General features: G+C 39.0%; 1 protein-coding gene across 2 annotated transcripts; it reads left to right on the top strand.

The window, feature by feature from the left end:
• Positions 1–656: 656 nt before the first annotated feature.
• kitb (KIT proto-oncogene, receptor tyrosine kinase b) lies at positions 657–22,815 on the top strand. Of its 2 annotated transcripts, none has more exons than XM_053619370.1 (21): positions 657–1,606; positions 3,946–4,164; positions 5,998–6,282; positions 8,785–8,924; positions 9,481–9,649; positions 9,799–9,985; positions 10,991–11,106; positions 11,291–11,405; positions 12,007–12,191; positions 13,079–13,185; positions 13,718–13,844; positions 14,060–14,164; positions 14,372–14,482; positions 16,291–16,429; positions 16,817–16,878; positions 16,977–17,077; positions 17,221–17,343; positions 17,510–17,621; positions 18,407–18,506; positions 18,844–18,949; positions 19,302–22,815. In XM_053619370.1, exons 1-21 carry the CDS (start codon positions 1,552–1,554, stop codon positions 19,473–19,475), a joined length of 2,838 nt encoding a protein of 945 aa, XP_053475345.1. In that variant the 5' UTR covers positions 657–1,551; the 3' UTR covers positions 19,476–22,815. The 2 variants fall into 2 exon arrangements, with proteins under 2 accessions (XP_053475345.1, XP_053475344.1); XM_053619369.1 differs by having other exon boundaries at positions 3,946–4,215.
• Positions 22,816–24,357: the final 1,542 nt, after the last annotated feature.

Genomic DNA, 24,357 nt, shown 5'->3' with positions numbered 1-24,357 from the left:
TAATGTGAAATGATATAGTTGTTGTAAACGATAGTGTTTTCTGGGGAGGGGGGAAGGGAGGGAGAAGTGATCATATGCCCATAGAGATTAGAGTGACTCACTGCGAGAGAGTCAGGCAGTGAGTCAGCATCTTCACCTTTCTTTTGTTCTTCCTCTTTCTCTTTCGCTCTCAGCCATGCGGATGTATAGATACACGAACACACACCAGCACTAACGTACCACACATGCACCGGCGCTCTCAGAAATAGACATACAGACAATTCTGCACACTGTAGAAGATGAGTAACATGAAACCTGGTTCTTTCCAAATTAATTATGAAGGTCATGGAGGTAGCTAAGGGGTTAGACATTATTATTATTATAATTATTATTATTCATTGCGATTACCAGTCATATGTTGCGAAATTGAACGATGTGGTAAATCTCGTTCTGATAGCCTATAGTTTGAATAATAACCGAACGCCCACAACAACATCTCTGAGAAGTATGAAAGTTCATTGTGCGAAGGCGAGGAACAAGCTAGTTTATCTAGCTAACAGAAGATGTGAATTCTTCCTTGGCCCCATTGACCACAACAAACAATGATGTTGGATTCATTATTCTAAAGTTCATTATTAGCTACCATTAATTAATAATACTGAATTCATAATGCTAACGTACTTCATAAGATGGCGCCTAATGTTATGTTTGCTATGACTTTTATGTAGCATGTTAGATGGCAGACCAATGTTGCTTGGGTGTGTGAATTTGATGGGGATCCTACTCAGGCCATGCACAGATAGGGGTAGCTACATTACGTCATCGTCTATGGATGTGGATTAGTATTTTGCTGGACCTTATTTAGATTGCCACCCCAATAAAGTCATTGGGTCTAACCTGGCCACCCCATTGTATAATTCTGGCCACGCCTCTACACGTGGTCGCTGTTTCAATTCAAACACAACAACTGAGGTATTTGGTCAGTTTGATACAGAATACCAAACAAATGCAATGGCCAGCATTAATGTATCAGCATTCTCATGCACTCCCCTACCCTACAGATGATATTGACGCAGCAGACCGTCACGTCATCAGTGATGACCTGATATATTAACTTTTTTTTTTTTTTTTTTTTTTGCATGCGCGTGAGCAAGAAGACAGGGCGATTCGTTAAACGGTCAAAAAAAATGTCTTTACAAGACACACACGGTGACTTGTCTGCGGAAAGTGGCGTGAGACGAGCCAAAATCGGACACTTAAGCTAATGAATATCGAGAACAGTTTGTCCAGAGCACAGCTCAGCCCTCATTTCCGGGAAGTGCAGGCACAGTGCCCATGTCCAGTGTGTGGCACACCAACCGGCTGTCCATAACAAAAACACTCCTCATCTCATAGGCCGAGAGCGAGCTCAGGTTTAAGAAATCGTCTGTCTCTCTCACACACACCCACACACACACACACACACACACAGATAGACACACACAAAAAAGGACGCGCGCGCGCCTGAGAGGACGCGGAAAGCGCCGGGAGAGGCGCGAGCGGTCACAACTCTTCGTGCATGGGGCAAAAAAGATGGCACGCGCTTGGATCCTATTCGCTGTGACGCTTTTATTTACCTTACCCACAGGTAAGACTGTCCAAATGTGTGACTTTTATACTCTTGAGCTATTATAGAGGGAGTAATAAAATTGTACATTGTTCTTAACCTTTTCTTTTAGCCTACAAAACAGCCAGGTCATGTTTATTATTTATATTTCTATAATGTGTTTTTGAAGAGAGATGAAATGGGGCAGATATATATACTCTCAGAAAAATAAATTGTGCTAAAATGTAACTTTGCTTGTCCCTGGCTTGGTAACCTTCATCTTATATATATATATATATATATATATATATATATATATATATATATATATATATATATATATATATATATATATATGTGTGTATATATATATAATTTTTAATGATGCATAAACGGAAGTGTAATTAGTTTTTAAGGTAAAGCTTTATGGGAAAGCCCAGTGACAAGGAAAGGTACAGTTTAGTAACGCCCCCCCCCCCCCCCCAAACACACACACACATGCTACTATCATTGTTGATGTTAATAGGTTTGTTACTACAATAGAGCTAATTGGAGCTCTTTGGCTGTTCCAAACACTGTTATTGCTCTTTTGGGAACTGACGCGTAGCCCCTCAGTGTGCTTTGTTAGGTTTCTCAATAATTAATAAGCTTGTAATTAGAGACAAAGTATTAAATGAAGTGGACGCCGTTACGAGCAACAGGATAATTCAGTGTTCCTGTGTAACTAAGCAACAATCTGCACCAATGTTTTATGTCTTATAGCTTATCTGTGGAGAGAGAGAAAAAAATGGGGGACAAAAGCAAAAACAAAAACAAAAACAAGCCCCTACACATTTGTACTTATCTGTCAGTAGACCTGCTAGGTAGGTGAGGCGGCAAGACTTGCTTACCTACCTGTATTTTGGCCAGTTTTCCCACTTCACAGTTCTGATTTGCATAACCAGTCTTAAGATGTCTGAGAGGATTGTTTAAGCAGCATGGCTAACAGCAACAGGTGTAGGGCAGGGCAGTCCCTCCATATAACCCCCCCTTTTTTTGAGGGCAGAAATGAGTAATAACTGGCACTCAGTGAGAGCTTTTAATATTTTAATAGCGTGATTCAGATATATTAGGGCAGCTTTTGAATGTCCACCTTCAAGCTTTCTAAAGCTTCTAAGGCTTTGCTAAAGGCTAAGCCTTGTGGTAAAATTGCTGTTGACTGAAAAACTGAAATTGAACATTTTTGCATATTTGGTCATTTGGAACAAGAAAAAGTCCATATTTACCTCATGTCCCAATATGAATTAGCATGTTATGGCTCATGTTTTTTTGTTTTGTTTTTTTGTTTGTTTGTTTGTTTTCGTGTGTATTTTCTGTCAACTTTATGTTGAAGGTTGTATTTTTCTTTATGTACTGTTCTATTCTGTGAATGTGGTTTTCAAGCCCACGTGACAAATCTTTGCAGTCCGGAGAGAAATGTTGGTATAGGCTTCTAACAGTTATGCAAATGAGAGGATTTATTTTTTGGTCAAAAGTCATACTTTTTTTAAGCATAATGTTAACATAACCTGTGGTTAAGTGCATTTTTTATTGGTTTTCCTGAAAGTGTTCATGTGTTAAATCTTTTGTAAGGTGGGTTAAGAATGTAGACTTAAAGCTATAGCACTAAACATTTGTCATATTTGTGTGTGTGTGTGTGTGTGTGTGTGTGTGTATATATATATATATATATATATATATATATATATATATATATATATAACCTAGTGTGTGTGTGTGTGTGTATATATATATATATATATATATAACCTAGATATGAGAGAGCCGTGGAAATACAGTGCTAGGTAAGGATTACAACAATTCAGGATGTGCTGTTATAGGAAAATAATCCATAAAACATGGTAGTGTGATTACTTATTACCCCCTCAAAGTAAGTTGAGTAATTCTCAATATAACTGACACATGCCTGAAGTGTTTTTCTTTTCTTTTTATACCACAGCAATTTTCCAACAATTACAATTTTCATTTATTAAACAAGTAAGTCTTATACAACATCAGCTATAAACAGTTGTTCCCTAACCAGCCTCTCTTTCTTCTCTCTTAACAAGACTAGTTAACAAGACAACAAAAAAAAATACAGCTTGTTATGTAATGTTGAAACCATCTTCTGGCCTTGAAGACGGTTGTGTATGCGATTGAACTGATAAGGGACATGGAGGTGCTTCAGCTATGCGATGAACTTGATAAGTGAAGTATAGCAATACAGCACTTTTGTGCCTCCACAATACTACAGAATGTTTACCAGGCTCTAACTAGTACTTGTGATATTCTGACTGCCAATCAACCGTGCTAAATACTGAGCTACTGACATTAATCAGAGAGCAATGTGGTCTCTCGTATAGGCTCATTCAAGCCAGTCATCACTCCTGACGTTCCTCACCTGGTCATTCTAAAGGGTGGTCAACTAGAGCTTCGTTGTGAAGACAACACAAGGTTTGATGCCGACAGATTGCGGTGGCACCGGGACAAAGGCAGGAGGATTGAGGGAGAACAAGCGGAAGATGGAGCCACTGTTATCAACCTCGTCTCCGTACAGCTGCAACACATGGGCCGCTATACCTGTGAGAGCACTCAAACAGGAGAAAAGAGCTCCATCTACATTTATGTGAAAGGTGTGCATGTATTTGCATTATTAGAGACCTCACTATGTAATATACAGTACATGTATTTGTAGCCAGTACTACTGAGTTGTTATTTCATCCGGTTCTGGGATTAAGGGCTGAATCAAACTTGTCAGGAATATTAAACTGTTGACTAAAGGTCGAAACCACACCTTAGAATGGGCCTAGCTTTCTTTCTCCGTTGTGTTTGATTTAGCTTGACGTTACTGTTTAGTTTGGTTTATAACGGGTATGGAAATAGTATGTTTGCAAAATGGTTCCTGCTTAGACACACTTATTTCTATATAGAAATCGCTTAGAAAACAGTAGCTGGGTCAAAATTATAGACGTACCTAATAGGTCATTGTACCACATAAGACCACATAAGTTGCATGTGGTTACACTCCTTTCTACTGAATGTCTTCTATAGTATGTACAGTACCTTGTGGAAATGATGTATAGTGGGATAAGAGTTCTTGGCTGGCCACTTGAATACAGCAAATGGGCTACAACAGCAGAAGACCACATTGGGTATCCATTCCTGTCAGCCACTGAGGATGCAGTGGGCACAGGTTCATCTAAACTGGACATTTGAAGATAGGAAAAAGCCCAAGTGATGTTTTTCCAATGTTTAATTCACACTGTATCCTCAGATTCCTGTTTTTGGCCAACAGGAGTGGAACCCGATGTGGTCTTCTGCTGTTGTAGCACATCTGCCACAAGGTTCGACGTGTTGTGCACACTGAGATGCTTTTCTGCTCACCACTGTTGTAAAGAGTGTGGTTATAAGAGCTATCCAGTCCCTCCAGGATTTAGTGATTTTGCAATCGCAGAAATTAACGCAAAATCAAGCAAATTCCACAATATTTGGAGGAGCTTGCAATTTTTCAAAATTACCGCAGATTTTCCGCAGATTTCCGCGTGCCAAGACGTGTCATGTCACGTCATCACTACGCGCATTCACCCAAAGCCTACATACACCTCAATTTAATACAAACTGGTTGTTTGACTACTAGTTTGACCTACTAGTTTTAGTGCACTAGTAGGTCACATAACCTTAATATGCATACGTAGGCTAAACCTATGCTAAACTTAATAAGGAGTTGTCCTTAACATCATCTACGTCACCTATACTTACACTATACACCACTACATACTATACACCTATACTTGTCAGTTTCAACGGGAAATACAGTATATGACTTGGGGTTATTTCTAATGGTCATTTAATAGAAGGAAATCTTTCCATATTTTCCGTAATCTTTTCACAAAGAAAGATTACTGACATGACGGATTTGACAAGACTAAAATCTCAGTAATACTCATGTAATAATTACATTACCCCACCTCCTCATGTAAAACTAATCCAATCCGAATAGGGCTTCAATCTTAATAAATTACCTAGATGTTTTGTATAATTAGACATAAATGCACATGAACCTGGCAAATAGATAAAGCCAGTTTACGGGAAACTTTATTTGGAAGATGTATTAGTACTATGCATACTATACTATACTATACTTTATACTATATACTACTATACATTTGGCTAGTCCATTACAGACTGCTTAGTCAGTGACAGCACCAGAGAATGCTGTCTACAGCACTTAGGCTTCTGTCCAAGGCTTGAAAGTTTTCCAGTTGAAACTGAGGTTGATTTGTTTGATGAGGAGCATGCTTTAATTTCTTAAGACACTAATGTGGTACCAGTGCACAGTTTTTTGTAGCCTCATAGATCCATACGTCCGACAAAATATTTTATAAATAACCCCTCTCATTTTCTCTCCCTGACAGATCCAGAGAGCGCGTTTGTGCGCTCCATGGTGAACGGCCTGCTAGTGAAAGAGGCCGAGGACTGCACTCTGCCATGCTTAGTGACAGATCCAGCTGTAACCCATTTGTCTCTACTGACCTGTAGTGGCACCGCTCTGTCAGCTGGCCTTTCCTTCACGGCTGAACCACAGAAAGGCATCACCATCCATAATGTCACCAAGGCATTCGAGGGATGCTATGTTTGCACCGGTATCATGGATGGAACGACGGTGAAGTCAAGCCAGTACGACGTGACTGTGCGACGAGGTCTGTGAATATGCTAATAGTGAGAGGAAGTGTGGTTTCCATCAGCCTGTTTTTATGCAAATTTAAAATTTGCACATGATTTGGAACTGCTAGAAAATTGTAATACTGCCCAGATATATTGTAAAGGTGTTTGATGAGACAGGCAAGTTGACATAATCCTGTTGGTAGTTTGATAGATGAAGCGTGAAGCGTGATGGAAACATTTTTCAAAGAAATGAAGAAGGTACACACACATTCCACACACATTCGCTCCATGTCTGTGCCCAAAACATGGTGTATATACAGTACATACTATATATATCTGTTTAAAGTTACGTTTAATGTTGTTGACCTTGAAAGAAGTTATTTACTGATATCACTCTTGCTCTGACAGCTATAAAAGTAAACACAGAGTGTACTGTTACATGGAAACTGCAATATATATATATATATATATATATATATATATATATATATATATATATATATAGTGCATCTGGAAAGTATTCACAGCGCTTCACTTTTTCCACATTTTGTTATGTTACAGCCTTATTCCAAAATGGATTAAATTCATTATTTTCCTGAAAATTCTACAAACAATACCCCATAATGACAATGTGAAAGAAGTTTGTTTGAAATCTTTGCAAATTTATTAAAAATAAAAAACAAAAAAAGCACATGTACATAAGTATTCACAGCCTTTACCATGACACTCAAAATTGAGCTCAGGTGCATCCTGTTTCCACTGATCATCCTTGAGATGATCCTTCCAACTTGATTGGAGTCCACCTGTGGTAAATTCAGTTGATTGGACATGATTTGGAAAGGCACACACCTGTCTATATAAGGTCCCACAGTTAACAATGCATGTCAGAGCACAAATCAAGCCATGAAGTCCAAGGAATTGTCTGTAGACCTCCGAGACAGGATTGTATCGAGGCACAGATCTGGGGAAGGGTACAGAAACATTTCTGCAGCATTGAAGGTCCCAATGAGCACAGTGGAACCATCATCCGTAAATGGAAGAAGTCTGGAACCAGCAGGACTCTTCCTAGAGCTGGCTGCTCGGCCAAATTGAGCGATCGGGGGAGAAGGGCCTTAGATAGGGAGGTGACCAAAAACCCGATGGTCACTCTGACAGAGCTCCAGTGTGTCTCTGTGGAGAGAGGAGAACCTTCCAGAAGAACAACTATCTCTGCAGCACTCCACCAATCAGGCCTGTATGGTAGAGTGGCCAGATGGAAGCCAATCCTCAGTAAAAGGCACATGACAGCCCACCTGGAGTTTGCCAAAAGGCACCCGAAGGACTCTCAGACCATGACCAAGACAAAGATTGAACTCTTTAGCCTGAATAGCAAGCGTCATGTCTGGAGGAAACCAGGCACCACTCATCACCTGGCCAATACCATCCCTACAGTGAAGCATGGTGGTGGCAGAATCATGCTGTGGGGGTGTTTTTTAGTGGCAGGAACTGGGAGACTAGTCAGGATCGAGGAAAAGATGAATGCAGCAATGTACAGAGACATCCTTGATGAAAACCTGCTCCAGAGCGCTCTGGACTTCAGACTGGGGCGAAGGTTCATCCAACAGGACAACGACCCTAAGCACACAGCCAAGATATCAAAGGAGTGGCTACAGGACAACTCTGTGAATGTCCTTGAGTGGCCCAGCCAGAGCCCAGACTGGAACCTGATTGAACATCTCTGGAGAGATCTGAAAATGGCTGTGCACCGACGCTCCCCTTCCAACCTGATGGAGCTTGAGAGGTCCTGCAAAGAAGAATGGGAGAAACTGCCCAAAAATAGGTGTGCCAAGCTTGTAGCATCAATCTCAAAAAGACTTGAGGCTGTATTTGGTGCCAAAGGTGCTTCAACAAAGTATTGAGCAAAGGCTGTGAATAATTATGTACATGTGCTTTTTTTGTTTTTTATTTTTAATAAATTTGCAAAGATTTCAAACAAACTTCTTTCATGTTGTCATTATGGGGTATTGATTGTAGAATTGTGAGGAAAATAATTAATTTAATCCATTTTGGAATAAGGCTGTAACATAACAAAATGTGGAAAAAGTGAAGCGCTGTGAATACTTTCCAGATGCACTGTGTATATTTTGTGTGTATATATATATATATATATATATATATATATATATATATATATATATATATATATATATATATATATCTGTGTGTGTGTGTGTGTGTGTATATGTATATATAAATTCACCATTTAAGTTGGTTACTATAGAAACAATAACACATTGTCAGAACTGCTGTTATAGGAAAATAATCAACACCTTCTGACCAGAATCAAGAACTTTAACAGTGCTGTGGTGTTAATTAAAATAGCACACCACCTGTGGTACATGCTGTTTAGTGCGGTAGTGCATTTTGATGAAAACCTATTTAGGAAATATCAACATTGATGCATTTAATGCTGCAGAGACAGTATAGTATTTTATTATGTGAGGTGAGGCATTATATTGTACAATATGTATTTTAAATATTTTTTTTTTGATGTGTAGTTCCAGACTCTGTTCCAGTAATAAGTCTGTCCAGATCAGAAAATGTGATATTGATGAAGGACGAAGCGCTCGAACTCATCTGCAGTACCAGTAACATCAACCACTACTTCCATGTAATGTGGAGCTTCCCTTCAGGAGCGGTGAGATCCCTGCACATTTACATGTACATTAAAGGAAAACCTTGAAACACATTAACTACGCGTATATTTAAATGTTTGGGATGAATTAAGCGATTGTGGTGCTAATTTGGTGGTTGGTGCTATACTTTTTTTTATTATTCCTGAGAGAAGTTAGTGATTGTGTTAGCAGTTTATGAGATGACGAGCACGATGGTGTTGACGGTGGTATTAGCATGAAATTTGAAGCTTTGGAAGGTGATTTGTTTGAGAAGAGTGTACAGACGAGGGGGTGAAAGACCTGGACAGACAAAAGGAATAAAGCGCTTCTGCATCGCTCGCTTTAGTTAGAGTCACTCGCGCCATTAACAGCAGGTAGTCTGTTGGCATTGTGGGTAATGTAGGAAACTGTTAAGTGCAAACAGACCAACATGTCAATGAAAGAGCTCAGAAATTCATTGCAAAATAAATCTCGGATGCCAGAGATGTTAATTAAAAAGATTACTTTGCAAGTCATTTCAGGATAGGATAGAACTCAGCTGGGTTTTCCTTTTAACCTCCTGATGTCTTGTGGTTTCAGAATGCGCTGGAGTCATATGCCTCTCACATCCTGCCTGGTTCCTGGGGTTACAAGCGCTCATCTACACTCTGGATTAGCTCTGCAGCGACAAGCGACTCTGGAATTTATGTCTGCCAAGCCCAGAATGAGAAGGGTGTCTCCACTGCTACCGTTCACCTTGACGTTTACGGTTAGAAACAATAACAATAAAGTCTACATGTGTGTCAATGCAGCATTGTTTTCTAATATTACACACAAGCGGAATTAACAACAAGTTGACTTGTATATCTTTGTGTTGTTGCTTTCACTGAGCCTTCAGATTATGTCCGTACGTTACAGAACGTGGCTTCATTAATGTAACTGAAGGAGAGAACAGGGCCATGGACGTGCGAGAGGGAGAAAGTCTGACGCTGCGGGTGGTGATGACCTCATACCCCAAGCCAAGCGCAGCATACTGGACTTATAACAACCAGCAGCTCAAAAACACGTCTGAGCACGTCATCACGCTACATAACCAGCAATATAGGTAAACACACCTGCATACATTTTATTTAACACTCTTTCTACGTATTATTCTTTAAATTCCACGGCTATGTAATGTAGTCACAATGGGACGCGTTCAGAGTTAGAGAATTACATGTTGCCTTAAGTCCAAAGGTTATGCAGGGAAAGTTATGTATACTCGGAATACAACTACACACGTGTTTAAGTTGATTTTCAGGCACCAAGGTTGCCAGATTTTCTCCAGTAGAATCTTCCAAGACTGGGTTTTCCAATAGAATCTAGATGACCACCTTTAAACACAAACACTAGCCTTTAAACCTGGAAAAAAAAATATATCAGGGGGATAGAAAATACGAACTGAAGAAGGAAATAGGATTTTTTGTCCTTTGCTGTCAAAAGGAAGACCATTTAAAAATGAAAAATAAAAAAAGGTTAATCTGCTGATATATGCATGAGAAGATGGCAGGCATTAAATTAAACATCTAACAGGAATCTAGACAGGAAGTCTAGAATATTCCAAATATATTGCTGTATGAATAGTCACAATTGTAACGATCCCATTAATCACAGCTGCTTTAGTTTAACAATATGGCTTTGACCCTCATTATTCATTCAGCTTACAAAATAGCACTTGATCCAGCACATCCTATTATTTGCATGCATTTTTTTTTTTCATATTACGTACCAACGCTTTATTGTGTACACAACTTAATGAGGTGAATGAGTATATAAGCTATTTTATCACACTTCTAAATTAATACACGATTTTGATTTGACAGATGCAGGGTTTGAAGGATAAGCTGACCGAGCACTCATCTGCTACGCTTACAGTGTTGTTTATACGTTTATCCATAACAATTCCACATAAGCACATGATGCAATTAATTCATTAATAAATAAATTACCGTATGACAAAAATGCACTTAAGTTAAGAAACTGAGACACGCCTCTGTTTTACTTAAACTCCACCCTGTGTGTGCAACAGTCTGTAATTCTGATCATTCTAATGTTATTAAAATATTTCTAGGTACATCAGTGAGCTGAAGTTGGTCCGTGTTCATGGCTCTGAAGGCGGCATCTACACTTTCTCAGCCAGTCATAATTACGCGTCTGTCAATACGTCGTTCTTCGTCCATGTCAATTGTGAGTTCAAAGGAGGAATGGTGTATATATGTTCTCTTCCATTTCCTTTCATCCCATTCTGCATTCTGTTGTTTTGTTTTTTTTGTTTTTTTTTTGCCATATGGGATTATATATTATTATAAACAGAGTAAACCTTTACATTAATTTACCTGTAAACTAGAGTCCATCTCTCTTTCCTGATCAGGCAAGCCGATGATTGTTTCTCAGGAGGGGCCGATCGATGGGCAGGTGAAGTGTGTTGCATCGGGATACCCTGCTCCCAAAATATCCTGGTACTACTGTGAGCCACGACACACAAGGTATGATTCAAATGTGATTATTATACCGCATGTAAAAAGAACTCAGTGGAAAAAGCGAGCGTTTTACGCAATTTGATTTTTGTTTTTTTTTGATGATCACTGAATGAATCAAAATCAGCGGCTGCATTTTTCTCTTAAAATGCAAATGATAATGCAAATTCCTGTTGAACATGTGATATTTCATAGGGGTGGTAATAACAGTCAGGACACGGAAACGGCAGGCTCAGTAATAGCCGAATGTAATCGACAAGAGTTTACAGTAAGACAGAAACACCAGGGTATAGGCAAGGGCCTAATCAAGGGCAAACACAAAACAGGTGAACACAATCAAATAACAAGCCACTGACATGACAGGGGTGGATTCACACATTAATGCAAAAAATTATATTATTTTCAAGCATTTTACTGATTATATTTGTAGGTATGTAATAGTAATTTAGTTATAGTGGACAAATGATTTGCTTTAAATTATATGGACCCTCGGTGAAGCTACAGAATTGCAAACTTTATGCACACTGTTGACGAGATTATACAATCGTACGTGCTAGACGGCTAAAAATAATAATAAATCAAATGCAGAAATGTTAATCCCTTCTTTCAGATGCTCTCAGCTGATGAACGCCACGCAGGAAGATGAGGACACAGCCATAGTGACGCGGTCAGTGTCAAAGTTTGGCCGCACTGAGGTGGAGAGCCGCCTCAACATCACCAAGGGAAGATACCACACCCTGGAGTGTGTGGCAACCACACAGGGAGAACAGGCGTATACACTCTTCTCCATCAGCGGTGAGCTATACCATGCACACATACATCACACACACACACACACACACACTCCTACACATTCCAGTAATGGGAGAAATATGAATCTTATTAACATCGAGGCAGGCACTCAGGTCATGCTAATCCCTTCTTTACTTCACAGACCCACATATAGCACTCAACAGATTTGCAGGGATTATTTTGTGCAGAGTGTGCACAGTACGGATTCATAACCACATTCGGCTCTTCTGAGAGATGCCCACATACATGTGTGACCCTATACAGGGGTGGACAATCATAAATTCATTAGCAAGACCACCGGGCAACTGAAAGCGCTAATGTGCTGCACGCTTCGGTTGCCTGGAAACCTAATCGAATGGGCTAAAAAAAAAAAAAAATTGGAAGCTCACATAATGTAATAATGTATGTTGAGCTACTTAGCTAGTTAAAAGCGTCCGCCCTATCATAAGGAGATCGCAAATTCGAATCCAGAAAATGCTACAGCCATCCATGGTCGGGAACTACGAGAGACTGTGCTCCCTGGGTGGGACGGATGGCGTAGTCTCTTCCCTGTCGATCACAGAGAAACTAGCCAATCGCTAGCATCTTTGAGCTCACGTGGATAGCTCTTTCATTTATAGTCTCAGAGAAAGAAACAAGCAGGTCTTTCATTTTCCATGTTCAGCATGATCTCTTTCTCTTCTCTTCAGCCAACATTAAATAGAATATTTTTGTCGCACATCTTTCTTTTTTTCTTGACCTGTCTAACAATGAGGTTACAACCAGGCAAACTATGAATAAAAAAAATAAAAATAAAACAAATAGCCCGAACATGTAATCTGTAGGTCCATGACTCCCAGTCCTGCAATTACTGTTTATAATTATTATTGTGTTTGTGTTTCTCCATGCAGAGCGAACAGTACCTCATAAACTCTTCACCCCTCTACTGACTGGAGTTGTAACAGCTTCTGTAGTGCTCATGTTGTTTCTAATCATACTCCTCTACAAGTACATGCAGGTAAACATATTTAGTAATATTAATCATTTTAAACGGGTGGGGGGGGGGGGGGGGTAGGACAAGCAAAAACAGGATTGTATTCTTCTTAGAAAAAGTATTACAAAGTTAAAAAGTATCAATTTAGTAACAAGCACACAGACACATACAAATGACTTTTTTTATTTTAGTTTAAAATGATTTTATATCCATTTCTGATTTTTTTTTACATCTTTTTTTTTTTTTTTTAACAAATCAAACTCTCAATAAAGGGATTTTGCATTACATTTCATTTCTCGAAACCTGTGCCCTGACATGTAAAAAAAATATATGTGCCCCAGGAACGATGATAAAATTGACGGTACTCCTCTCACAGAACGCCGATATGAAATCGAAGCTTCACCGAAGCAAATCTCTTACGTATTCCGTATAATACACGCTAATTAAAGATAATACTTTAAGTGCACATAATGTTTAGCACTGAAAATCCAATTGGAAACCATACGAATTCAATTCCCTCAACCTGATTCTCCTTCCTGCCTACTCTTGTGATCAGAAACCCAAGTATGAGATCCACTGGAAGGTGATTGACAGTATCCATGGCAACAACTATACCTATATCGACCCCACCCAGCTGCCTTATGATCCCAAGTGGGAATTTCCAAGAGAGAGGCTGCGTTTTGGTAACTGAGAATTTGTTGTTGTTGTTGTTGTTGATTTTAAATCTTTCCATCTGTCTGCTTGTGTGTGTGTGTGTGTGTGTGGGCAAATCCATCTTGAGCCATATGGAAAAGAGAAATGTCTTAAATTAAGGTTACAAACGAATGCTTTTATGCTTCATGATTTCTTAAAAATTTGTTATAAACTTGTCCTAATGTGTGTTTGTGTATGTGTGTAGGTAAAATCCTTGGCGCTGGAGCATTTGGTAAAGTGGTGGCAGCTACAGCGTATGGTCTTAGCTCACCTGACACAGTCACCACTGTGGCTGTGAAGATGCTCAAGCGTATGTATCTGTGTGTGTGTGTGTGTGTGTGTGTGTGTGTACGCATTTGGATGAGAGTCCATTTTTCACTCCAAGAGCCCTTTCCACTGATTTGATTAACTCCACCCAATGTCTCCTTACCGATTTCTCCTTGTTTTTTTGTTTGTGTGTGGATTTGTATTGCGTGCGCACACGCATGTGTGTGTGTGTGTGTGTGTGGGACCACAGCGAGCGCTCACTCCACTGAAAAGGAAGCTCTGATGTCAGAGCTGAAGGTTCTCAGTTACCTTGGCAACCACATGAATATTGTCAACCTGCTTGGCGCCTGTACTGTAGGAGGTAAGAGGTTAATATGTTCAAAGTTCAGACAGAGTTCAAGTCAGGTTTCTGAATTTGGTCGTTCAGTGAACACTTGGCCTTATATTACTGAGCAAAATCTGCTTCTAGAATGTAAAGGATGACACGAGTAGGTTATAAATACACATACATGCTCAGCAGGACACTGTCTGGGACACTGATTCTCACGGTCCTTTGCGTATAGCAGCTCACTGCAAGATGCATGGTGGCACTCGGGTTATACTAATCCCTTCTTTACTTCTCAGACACACATCTAGCACTCAACAGATTTGCAGAGATTATTTTGCGTAGGGTGTGCCTCAGCATGGTATAAATGGGCTAGTAAGGCTTAACCCTGTTTACAGTGGTGCTCGAAAGTTTGTGAACCCTTTAGAATTGTTTACATTTCTGTAAAGTCCTATAAGTAGACAAAGAGAACCCAAGTAAACAAATGAGACAATAATATTATACTTGGTATTATTTATTGAGGAAAAGGATCCAATGTTACGTATCTGTGAGAGGCAAAAGTATGTGAACCTCCAGGATTAGCAGTTAATTTGAAGGTGAAATTAGAGTCTGGTGTTTTCCATCAATGGGATGACAATCGGGTGTGAGTGAGCGCCCTGTTTTATTTAAAGAAAGGGATCTATCAGAGTCTGATCTTCACAACACATGTTTGCAGAAGTGTATCATGGCAAGATGTATAATAGTCCACGAGGTCACAAAGGAACCCAGGGTAACTTCTAAGCAACTGAAGGCCTCTCTCACATTGGCTAATGTTAATGTTCATGAGTCCACCATCAGGAGAACACTGAACAACAATGGTGTGCATGGCAGGGGTGTAAGGAGAAAGCCACTGCTCTCCAAAAAGAACATTGCTGCCCATCTGTAGTTTGCTAAAGATCACGTGGACAAGCCAGAAGACTGTTGGAAAAATATTTTGTGGATGGATGAGACCAAAATAGAGTTTTTGGTTTCACTGAGAAGCGTTATGTTTGGAGAAAGGAAAACACTGCATTCCAGCATAAGAACCTTATCCCATCTGTGAAACATGCTGGTGGTAGTATCACGGTTTGGACCTGTTTTGTTGTGTCTTGGCCAGGACAACTTGTGATGATTGATGGAATAATTAATTCTGAATAATATCAGTGAATTCTAAAGGAAAATTTCAGGACATCTGTCTGTGAACTGAATCTCAAGAGAAAGTGGGTCATGCAGCAAGACAACGATCCTAAACACACGAGTCTTTCTACCAAAGACTGGTTAAAGAAGAGTAAAGTGAATGTTTTGGAATGGCCGAGTCAAAGTCCTGACCTTAATCCAATAGAGATGTTGTGGAAGGACCTGAAGCGAGCAGTTCATGTGAGGAAACCCACCAACATCCCAGAGTTGAAGCTGTTCTGTACTGAGGAACGGGCTAAAATTCCTCAGTACAGAACAGACAATATTTTTGTCTCATTTGTTTAATTGGGTTCTCTTTATCTACTTTTAGGACTTGTGTGAAAATCTGATGATGTTTTAGGACATATTTATGCAGAAATATAGGAAATTCTAAAGGGTTTACGAACTTTCAAGCACTACTGCATTTGCTATTAATAAACGCATTAAGGCAGATTGTTTTGGATTGTTGTGACCGTCGTGTCAGAGAGAAACACGCCCCAGATTTGATCTCCATTTGGGTGGATATTTTTCAGACACATGCACAACAAGTGATTAGGATTCTCCAGTTACCTGCAATGTTGTGGGATCTTTGTTGAATATTTGTAAAAATAAATAAATAAATAAATAAATGTTTTTTTTCTCTGGAACAGGCCCGACTCTGGTGATCACAGAGTACTGCTGCTATGGTGACCTGCTGAACTTTCTGAGGAGAAAGAGAGATGCGTTTTTCAGCTCTAAAACAGGAGATGGATATTACAAAAACCTTCTAAGTCAGACACAGCCTTCAAGGTAGTCTTCAACACATGTTTAAATTGAAGCACATGTACATGTATCTGTCACCATTCTATATCTACAGTTCCCTCCGAAAGTACTGGAACGGCAAGGTTAATTCTTGTCTTTTTACGATACACTGAAGGCATTTGGGTTTGAGATCAAAAGATGAATATGAGATGATAGAGCAGAATTTCAGCTTTTTTTTTTTTTTACAGATATAAAAATGAGTTTTTTTGATCTCAAACCCAAATGCCTTCAGTGTATAGCAAAAGAACTGGCCTTGCCATTCTAGTATTTTCAGAGGGGGCTGTATAAATGTCTTTTGATCCATAACTGTTTGCGATTTCATATTTTACAGTCTGTCCACTGTTATCTGCATGTGTGTGTGTGTGTGTGTGTTAGGGAAGGCACAGAAAATGGCTACATGCCTATGAGGTCCTATCAGCAGAAATGTAAACAAACAGGTAAAGCCAACTACGTCAGTATGAAATTAATGAAACTGAACAAATTAGATAATAACCATCTCTTTCTTTCTTTCTTTCTTTCTTTCTCGCTCTCTCAGAATGGTGTGATGATAAAGATGACTTGTCTATTGATACTGAGGATCTGCTCAGCTTCTCCTACCAAGTCGCCAAAGGCATGGACTTCCTCACATCCAAAAATGTAAGTGCATGAACAAAATGAAGATGTTATTATTATAAAACCATGAACATTTTTGTTTTATTCAAAATTGTGACTGGATTGGTTAATATATATTCTAATATACTACTGTGTATATATAAACCACTTTCTTTGTGTACGGACAGTGTATCCATAGAGATCTGGCAGCAAGAAACATTTTACTGACTAAGGGTCGGGTTGCCAAGATCTGTGACTTCGGCCTGGCTCGGGACATCACCAAGGACTCCAACTATGTTTTGAGGGGAAATGTGAGTCCCTTTTCTTTTATTATTTACTCTACTCGTATCTTTGTATACACATCATCGATTTTGCTCTACATTAGACCTGTTTCAGTTTGATCTGAAAAACGGTTTACTATAAATTGTGAAAGAGTCAAAACACCTCAATAACCAATGACATGTTTGTTTGTTACAGGCACGTCTACCGGTCAAATGGATGTCTCCCGAGAGCCTGTTTTCATGCGTGTATACGTTTGAAAGTGATGTTTGGTCCTACGGCATCTTACTGTGGGAGATTTTCTCTCTAGGTATGCTCGACTAGAAAAAATTAAACTCCATAACCTAATGTCTCACAGACATTTAGAAAACATAGACGCTGCTTTGGGCTTGGGATTGAGATTTACTCCACTGAATGCGAAAAATTCTAACACACCGTGTAACATTCGGATGTAAGGTGTACATTCAGACACCTCAGAGCAAGACAAAAATGATGACTCGTGTGCTTTTGTATTAATATTGAAGTCAAGGTTCAATTATAGCAGCAAGCTAGGGGAGTTTAATTCTCTTTATAAGGCACCACTGTTGAATTCTCGATTCTGATTGGTCGGAATTAATTGTTCATTCATTTCCTATGAAAGCAAGGCAAGTCACACATCTATATACATCATCTATCATTTCTATAGTGACAGCTAATTCACATGGACTTGTATGGTGGACACTCCAAATAAACGGATTGCATTTTTTTTTTTTTTGTAATCACTGATAGAGAGATGTTTTCTCTAAGGAAATGTTTATTTAGCATTTTTGTAAGGAGTCTCCATTGGCAGTGCTTTGTAACCAGTGAGGGTGAGGGGAACAATTGTTTATAGCAGCTATAACACAAGTCGCAACTGGAACTAACCGGATTTGCGGACACTCTGCAACATTAAATGTAACTCTAAACAGATAAGTATGTGTTGTTCTTCGATCAATAGAAATTTGCATCGGCTTATAAGTGAATTTTTCCGAGGCGTCGACGTATCGACTGTAGCTAATGCGGCATCTAGGTTTCCTATATTTAGCGAAACAAAAAACGATTCCTTATCACCCACAGGTAACAGCCCATATCCTGGAGTTCCAGTCGGTTCCATGTTCTACAAGATGATACAGGATGGGTACAGGATGAGCGAGCCGGAATTTGCTCCAAGTGAAATGTGAGGAACTGAACTGCCTATGAGTTTAACGATTCTGAATGGGTGCTGCTTGCACATGTTAATTCGATATATTCTATGTGTGTAAATTCGCTGTATCTTCTGGATCTGACTAAATGAAAGAGCTGGCTAACGGTATTCACAGCTTTTCTGTTTACCGCGCTTATCGTGTGGGCGAGACACAGCTTGATTACAGACTTGTACCACTTGACTTAAAAGAATCAATCACCCATGGTGCTGCCTCTCTATTTCAGTGAATGTGTGTGTTAGCATGTCGCAACCAATAGTGGCTTTAATTATAATATCACACCCAGCCGTCACTGACTGTGCGTATTTCTAGCTACGAGGTGATGAGATGGTGCTGGAGCTCGGATCCTCTGAAGAGACCAACCTTCAGGAAATTGGTAGAGAGGACTGAAATGTTGCTCTCCGAAGCCACCAAACATGTAAGTGTTACAAGTTTCATGAGCGATTGAATGATCGTTAGTTCGAACTTTTAGAAAAATTGAACAAATACCTTGTATTCTGCCTCAATCAATTTTACATTACAATTATCTGACAAGTAAATGTTATCGTCGTTTTTTTCAATTACACGTTTTTTCAATTACACAAATTTGATATGATGTGGTAAATCAAAACATGGCTAAAACGATTCCTCGGACCAATCCTATGGCGTACGTGGTCCAACGTTTCGTCAGTTCTTGAGGTGCAAATATGATAGAAAAACTTTAGCATCTCGTTAAATGTACTCTATATAGAGACATTAGCACTACAGAGCATTTTTCTGCCACCCAACAGGTGTACTTGAATCTCAGCGATAACAGAGACGGCAGTATCAGCGAGTCGTTCGATTGTCCAAGCCTGCAGAGTGCACCATCTCAGAGGCTAAGCTCTGTGGGCAGCACCACAGCATCGACCCAGCCTCTGCTTCTGGCCACCAATGATGTTTTTCTGGAACATGAGACTTACTAAGGACCACACACTCACCCACCACTTTGATTCCACTCATACTTTCTTTAGCTTTTTTGGGTTCTCTACAACACTACACTGCATTTTTGTCAGTACATGCAAATTTTTCATTTTTCATTAGAATTAGTGGCAGTCCATATGCAGTCTATCAGTATTGTTTTATCTGTCTCTTTCTTTAAAGAGTAATTACACCCCAAAATTATTTATTTATCCATCCATCCATCTTCTACCGCTTACTCCTTCTTCAGGGTTGTGGGGGAACCTGGAGCCTATCCCAGGGAGCATCGGGCACAAGGCGGGGTACACCCTGGACAGGGTGCCAGTCCTTATTTATTTATTTATTTATTTATTTATTTATTTATTTATTAATTAAACACTGAAATTAATCCAGCATCTAAACTGAAAATGGAGAGACACTACTACTTTACCCTTAACTAAACTGTTCATAAAATCTATCAGGAAATAATGCCTATCCATTTTCATTTTATGAATAACGTTACCATGAACGCTTGGGCTAAATTGGTGGACTTCCCTGCAACTGATATTTTCTCTTGGTGACAAGTTTGTACAGCAACCACGACCACACCTGTGGGGTGAATTTGTGGCATTATTAACACTAATAAATAGAATATTCTGATAGTCAAGATCATGTTAACAGTGCTATAGTTGCTAAAAAGCAACAAGATGTAATTATCTATGCTAGTACTCTCTCGACATTTAATCTTTGGGTATTTATCACTGTAACTTTTATAGACAATGTAATTACATGCTACAAACAGATGCGAGCCAACGTAGAATTATTGTTATCACTACTAAGTTGATTATTTTTATATAACAGCATGTACAGAAGTATACTTATACCACGGCTATTTACCGACAATTACAATTGATTTGTTTATTAATTTATTAATTAACAGCATGCCATACTTTAAACCATTTATAGATATTGCTTACATTATAACAGCTTTAAGCTGTCGCTTCCTCATCAGCCTCTCTTTTTCTCTCTCTCTTTCTCGAAGTACAAAACAAAACCAATGCAGCTTGTCATGTTACCGAGAAACTGGAAAGTGTTGCTGATGTGAAACCTGACCTGCGGAAAACCGACTGTTACAAACAGTGCACTGACACTGGAGACTCCTTCCATAAATGTTGAATAAACATCTCCTTACCGATTTGACCAATCAGATTTGAGAATTCAACAGCGCTGTGGAGCGACACTATAGAAATTGAATACTTTCTCAAGTAAATTTCCAAGAGAAAAAAAAACATTTATTTTGCTTCTTAAAACGTTCATTTTGACTCTCATACCCATTACAAATCTCAAACACCATTATTTTTTGCCAGAGTTACCGATTCATACAGTATGAGGTGTCTCTTTTGCCTCCAAAGTAAAAATCAAACATCTTCAAATTCACCATCTAAGCTAAAGAAGTATGATGAGTTAACGTTAAGTTTAGTAAATTAGCTCCTTTCGGAATTTAGCTAGTTAAATTTTGTACATTAGTTTGATATATTAGCTAGCTAGTTACGTTTTTAGCTAAGTAAATTAGCATGTTTTGTTTTGTTTTCCTTGCTAATGTGCCTTAGTTTTCATTCATTAGTTAACCAGCAATCCAAATTGTAAGTTTTGCTAGGTTGCTGATTGCTCAGCTAGCTAGCTCTTTTTTCTAGCTATTTACTCTTGAGTAAGCATACTTGAATATGTTTAAATGTACAGTGGATATAAAAAAAGTCTACACGCCCCTGTTAAAGTGGCAAGTTTCTATTAAAGTGGCAACGGATCTAGAATGTTTTTGCAAGAAAGAGTGAGAAAATATCACCAAGTCGATACTCTTACTCAAAAGGACTGAGTGGTGTAATAAAATCAAAAGGTGCTTCAACAAGGTATTAGTTTAAGGGTGTGCACACTTATGCAACTAGGTTATTGTAAGTTTTTTCTCTTTTTTTCCCGCTGAAAAGTTTCTGCTTATTTCTCACTTTATTTGTATACTTTGCAATTGCACATTAAACGTGGGGTTAAGATCTGACATGATTTAATCTTAGTGTCATTCATTTACTTCACAAAAACCTGCCATTTTAACAGGGGTGTGTAGACTTTTTCATATCCATTGTAGATACTTTTTGACTTTCACTCAAGTAGATTTTTGGCTCCGTACTTAAGTACAGTTTCTCGGTACTTTTCCACCCCTGCACAAGTGTGATTCTGGTGGAGAATCTGGCGAAGTCTTCCAGACAAGCACTCTGTTTTGAAACTTTTCTGTCGCTGTCTCTGCTGTCACAATTCATTATTAACATAAAGCTTTATTTGCATGATTGTTATTGTTAATGAGCCCTCCCTCCCTCCCTCTTGCCTACTTGTACGCCGATTTTTTTTCAAATCAGCAGAGAAGACGGGGTCAAACAACAATCAAGGGTGTAATTACTCTTTAAGAAGTACTTATTTAATGAACTTATAAATGTAGCCACGCTCAGCCATCTTGACTATCCAGTGTAACTGTTGATATATTTATCCACATGCAGCTGGAATCCATTTCACCATATTGATCTAATGCAGTATTCCAAGTGCATGAAAAGCTGAGTTGACAATATCTTAAGAGTCAGCCCATTAACCAATATTCAGTGTACTCCAGTCACTAGAGCATTAGATGAAGATCATTACAACATAGCCATACCGAGGATTATAGAGATTAACGACCAGTTGTCATGATGACATCATCTTGTAAGTAGCCAGTTTGTCAAAGCTTAGCCATGTGTTTAAATCTTCTGTGGATTAATGTGCTTTTATTGAAGGTAAATGTGCAGAAATGTCTCAGAGGTGTCTTCAGTGCTTGGCTCCTAGATTTCACATGTTATTAGCAACTATTTGGTGAAAGTACTATTATCTTGCATCTGTGATTCATATTCCTAAAGTGTGTTTCATGTTTGTAAAGAAAAAAACAACCAACCCCCCCACCCACCCAGTGCCTGTGGAATTATAAAATGAAGTATTTAATATCAAATTGATTAGCAGTACTTAGATGCTTCATTTATCTAAGATGATTAGGACGTTCGCATCGCATGCTAGTATTTATGGTTTTATGATTTTCATAAATGCTGTACGAAATGCTGTAAATGAAAAACCTTGAAACTGAGCCTCTGAAGAAAAAGCTAAGGCGAACAAGAAAACGTTGAATTGTTAAACGTTTATCATTTGTATGTAGTTGAAGATATTTTTTCCTGCTGATAGCTGGTACTGTTTGGAACGAGAGCCTCAAAAGATTCTGTACATATGTTTTTGAACGCTTTGAGGGAGAACTTTTCATGTTTTGATAGTGAGACTGAAAATAAAATGAGAATGAGTGCATTGTTTTGTGTCTGGTTGTTTTTTTTAATTGCAGTTTTTCTGCCTATAACATACTTTGACGCTGCTACTTGAAGAAAACAAATATATTTCCCAAAAATGATACAGAACATACGTGTACAATTTTTTTGTAGTGTTCTAAACTTGGCTAGAACTTCTGCAACAATCAAGCAACGGCTGGGAAGCCTGCAGAATCAGCGGTGTGGACTGGTTGCGCTGCAAAATCCGGGTTCTCCTGAAGAAGACAAAATGAGTCGCCATTTTGACTTTGCAAAACACTGCTCAGGTGGAGAAAATAAAGACTAATAGCATTTTGGCCTTGGCATAAAGTGCTATATTAGGCAGAAACCCAACACTGCATATCATCCCCCCCCCAAGTGAAGCACGGTGGTGGGAGCATCACGTTTAACGTTCCCTAAAATTATACAGAAATGACATCATTATATTTTTTTTAGGGATGTACTAAACTTGGCTAGAATTTCTGCAACAATCAAGCAAAGGCTGCCTGCTGTGAATAAAAGAATGAATAAACATAGACATCGTTTTCAGTGTTATTTTTATTTATTGTATGTTTACATTAAATGCAAATAAAATCAATCTGTCTGCAATTTTCTCCCTTTTCACTTTTAATCATGACGGGGGTATGCTATTACAGGAAAATAATCAACGACAGAATGGTGTGATGCGGCCTGACGTGTGTTAAGTGGAGTTAATGTTACCACCACACTGTTGATTCTTTTCCAATAAAAGCATGTTCCGGAGTGTTTAATTCACATTATCCCACAGCAATTTGTCAACTATTAAATGTTTTTTTTTGTTAATGAGGAATGACAGGACAAAAAACAATTGAAACAGTTGAAACAACTTCAATTCTTCAAAAACTTGAAGAATCTAAAGCTACAGCTTTTCTCTGACTGTTACAAAGAGCTGACACTGGAGACTCCTTCCAAAAATGCTAAATATAAGTCTTCTTCTAGCAAACTGAATACTGGTTATTGAATGGTGGAAAACCACCAGAGACGGTCAGTACACGGTGAAAGGAGTCGTGTCTCGTGCATAACAGAATCTTGTATTGATTCATTCACACGTGACCTTCAACAGTGGAGTGTCAGAAGCTCTATCAGATTCCGACTACATCACGGTTGGTCTCCTAGTCATTCTCGCTATCCGAGTGACCAGAGACACTGGCGGTCTTCCAATATTCATAGAACCACGGCTACGCCAGTAAACAACGTTCTATTTCACTGATTGAGACCGCCAGAGATGGTGAGTACATGGTGGAAGACGAATACAGCCAAGTCACAAGGAACACAATAAGCGTTGTCTGGTAACCAATGGAATAAGGCTAACCAATGGAATAAGGGCATCGTTAAGCCTGTAAAACCTTGTGAACGTGCAAGGTGATGCCCATGTGGCCACAGCACATATCTCAGAGAGGGGCACACCACGCAATGCTGCCCAAGAAGTGGTCACTGCCCGAGTTGAATGACATCTGATAGATGCCGGAGTTGTACGGCCTGCCGAATGATACGCCTCGATAATAGT

Source organism: Ictalurus furcatus, chromosome 29 (genome assembly GCF_023375685.1).
Source record: "Ictalurus furcatus strain D&B chromosome 29, Billie_1.0, whole genome shotgun sequence".
Lineage (NCBI taxonomy): Eukaryota > Metazoa > Chordata > Actinopteri > Siluriformes > Ictaluridae > Ictalurus > Ictalurus furcatus.
This window is presented reverse-complemented; position numbering and strand designations above follow the sequence as displayed.

What these genes read in the sequence shown, in the direction of transcription:
- kitb (XM_053619369.1), top strand. Translation starts at nt 1,552, where the DNA reads ATGGCACGCGCTTGGATCCTATTCGCTGTGACGCTTTTATTTACCTTA. An exon ending in GTTCTTCGTCCATGTCAATT is followed by an intron (nt 11,107 to 11,290) that starts GTGAGTTCAAAG and finishes TTTCCTGATCAG; the next exon opens with GCAAGCCGATGATTGTTTCT. An exon ending in GCAGAAATGTAAACAAACAG is followed by an intron (nt 16,879 to 16,976) that starts GTAAAGCCAACT and finishes TCGCTCTCTCAG; the next exon opens with AATGGTGTGATGATAAAGAT.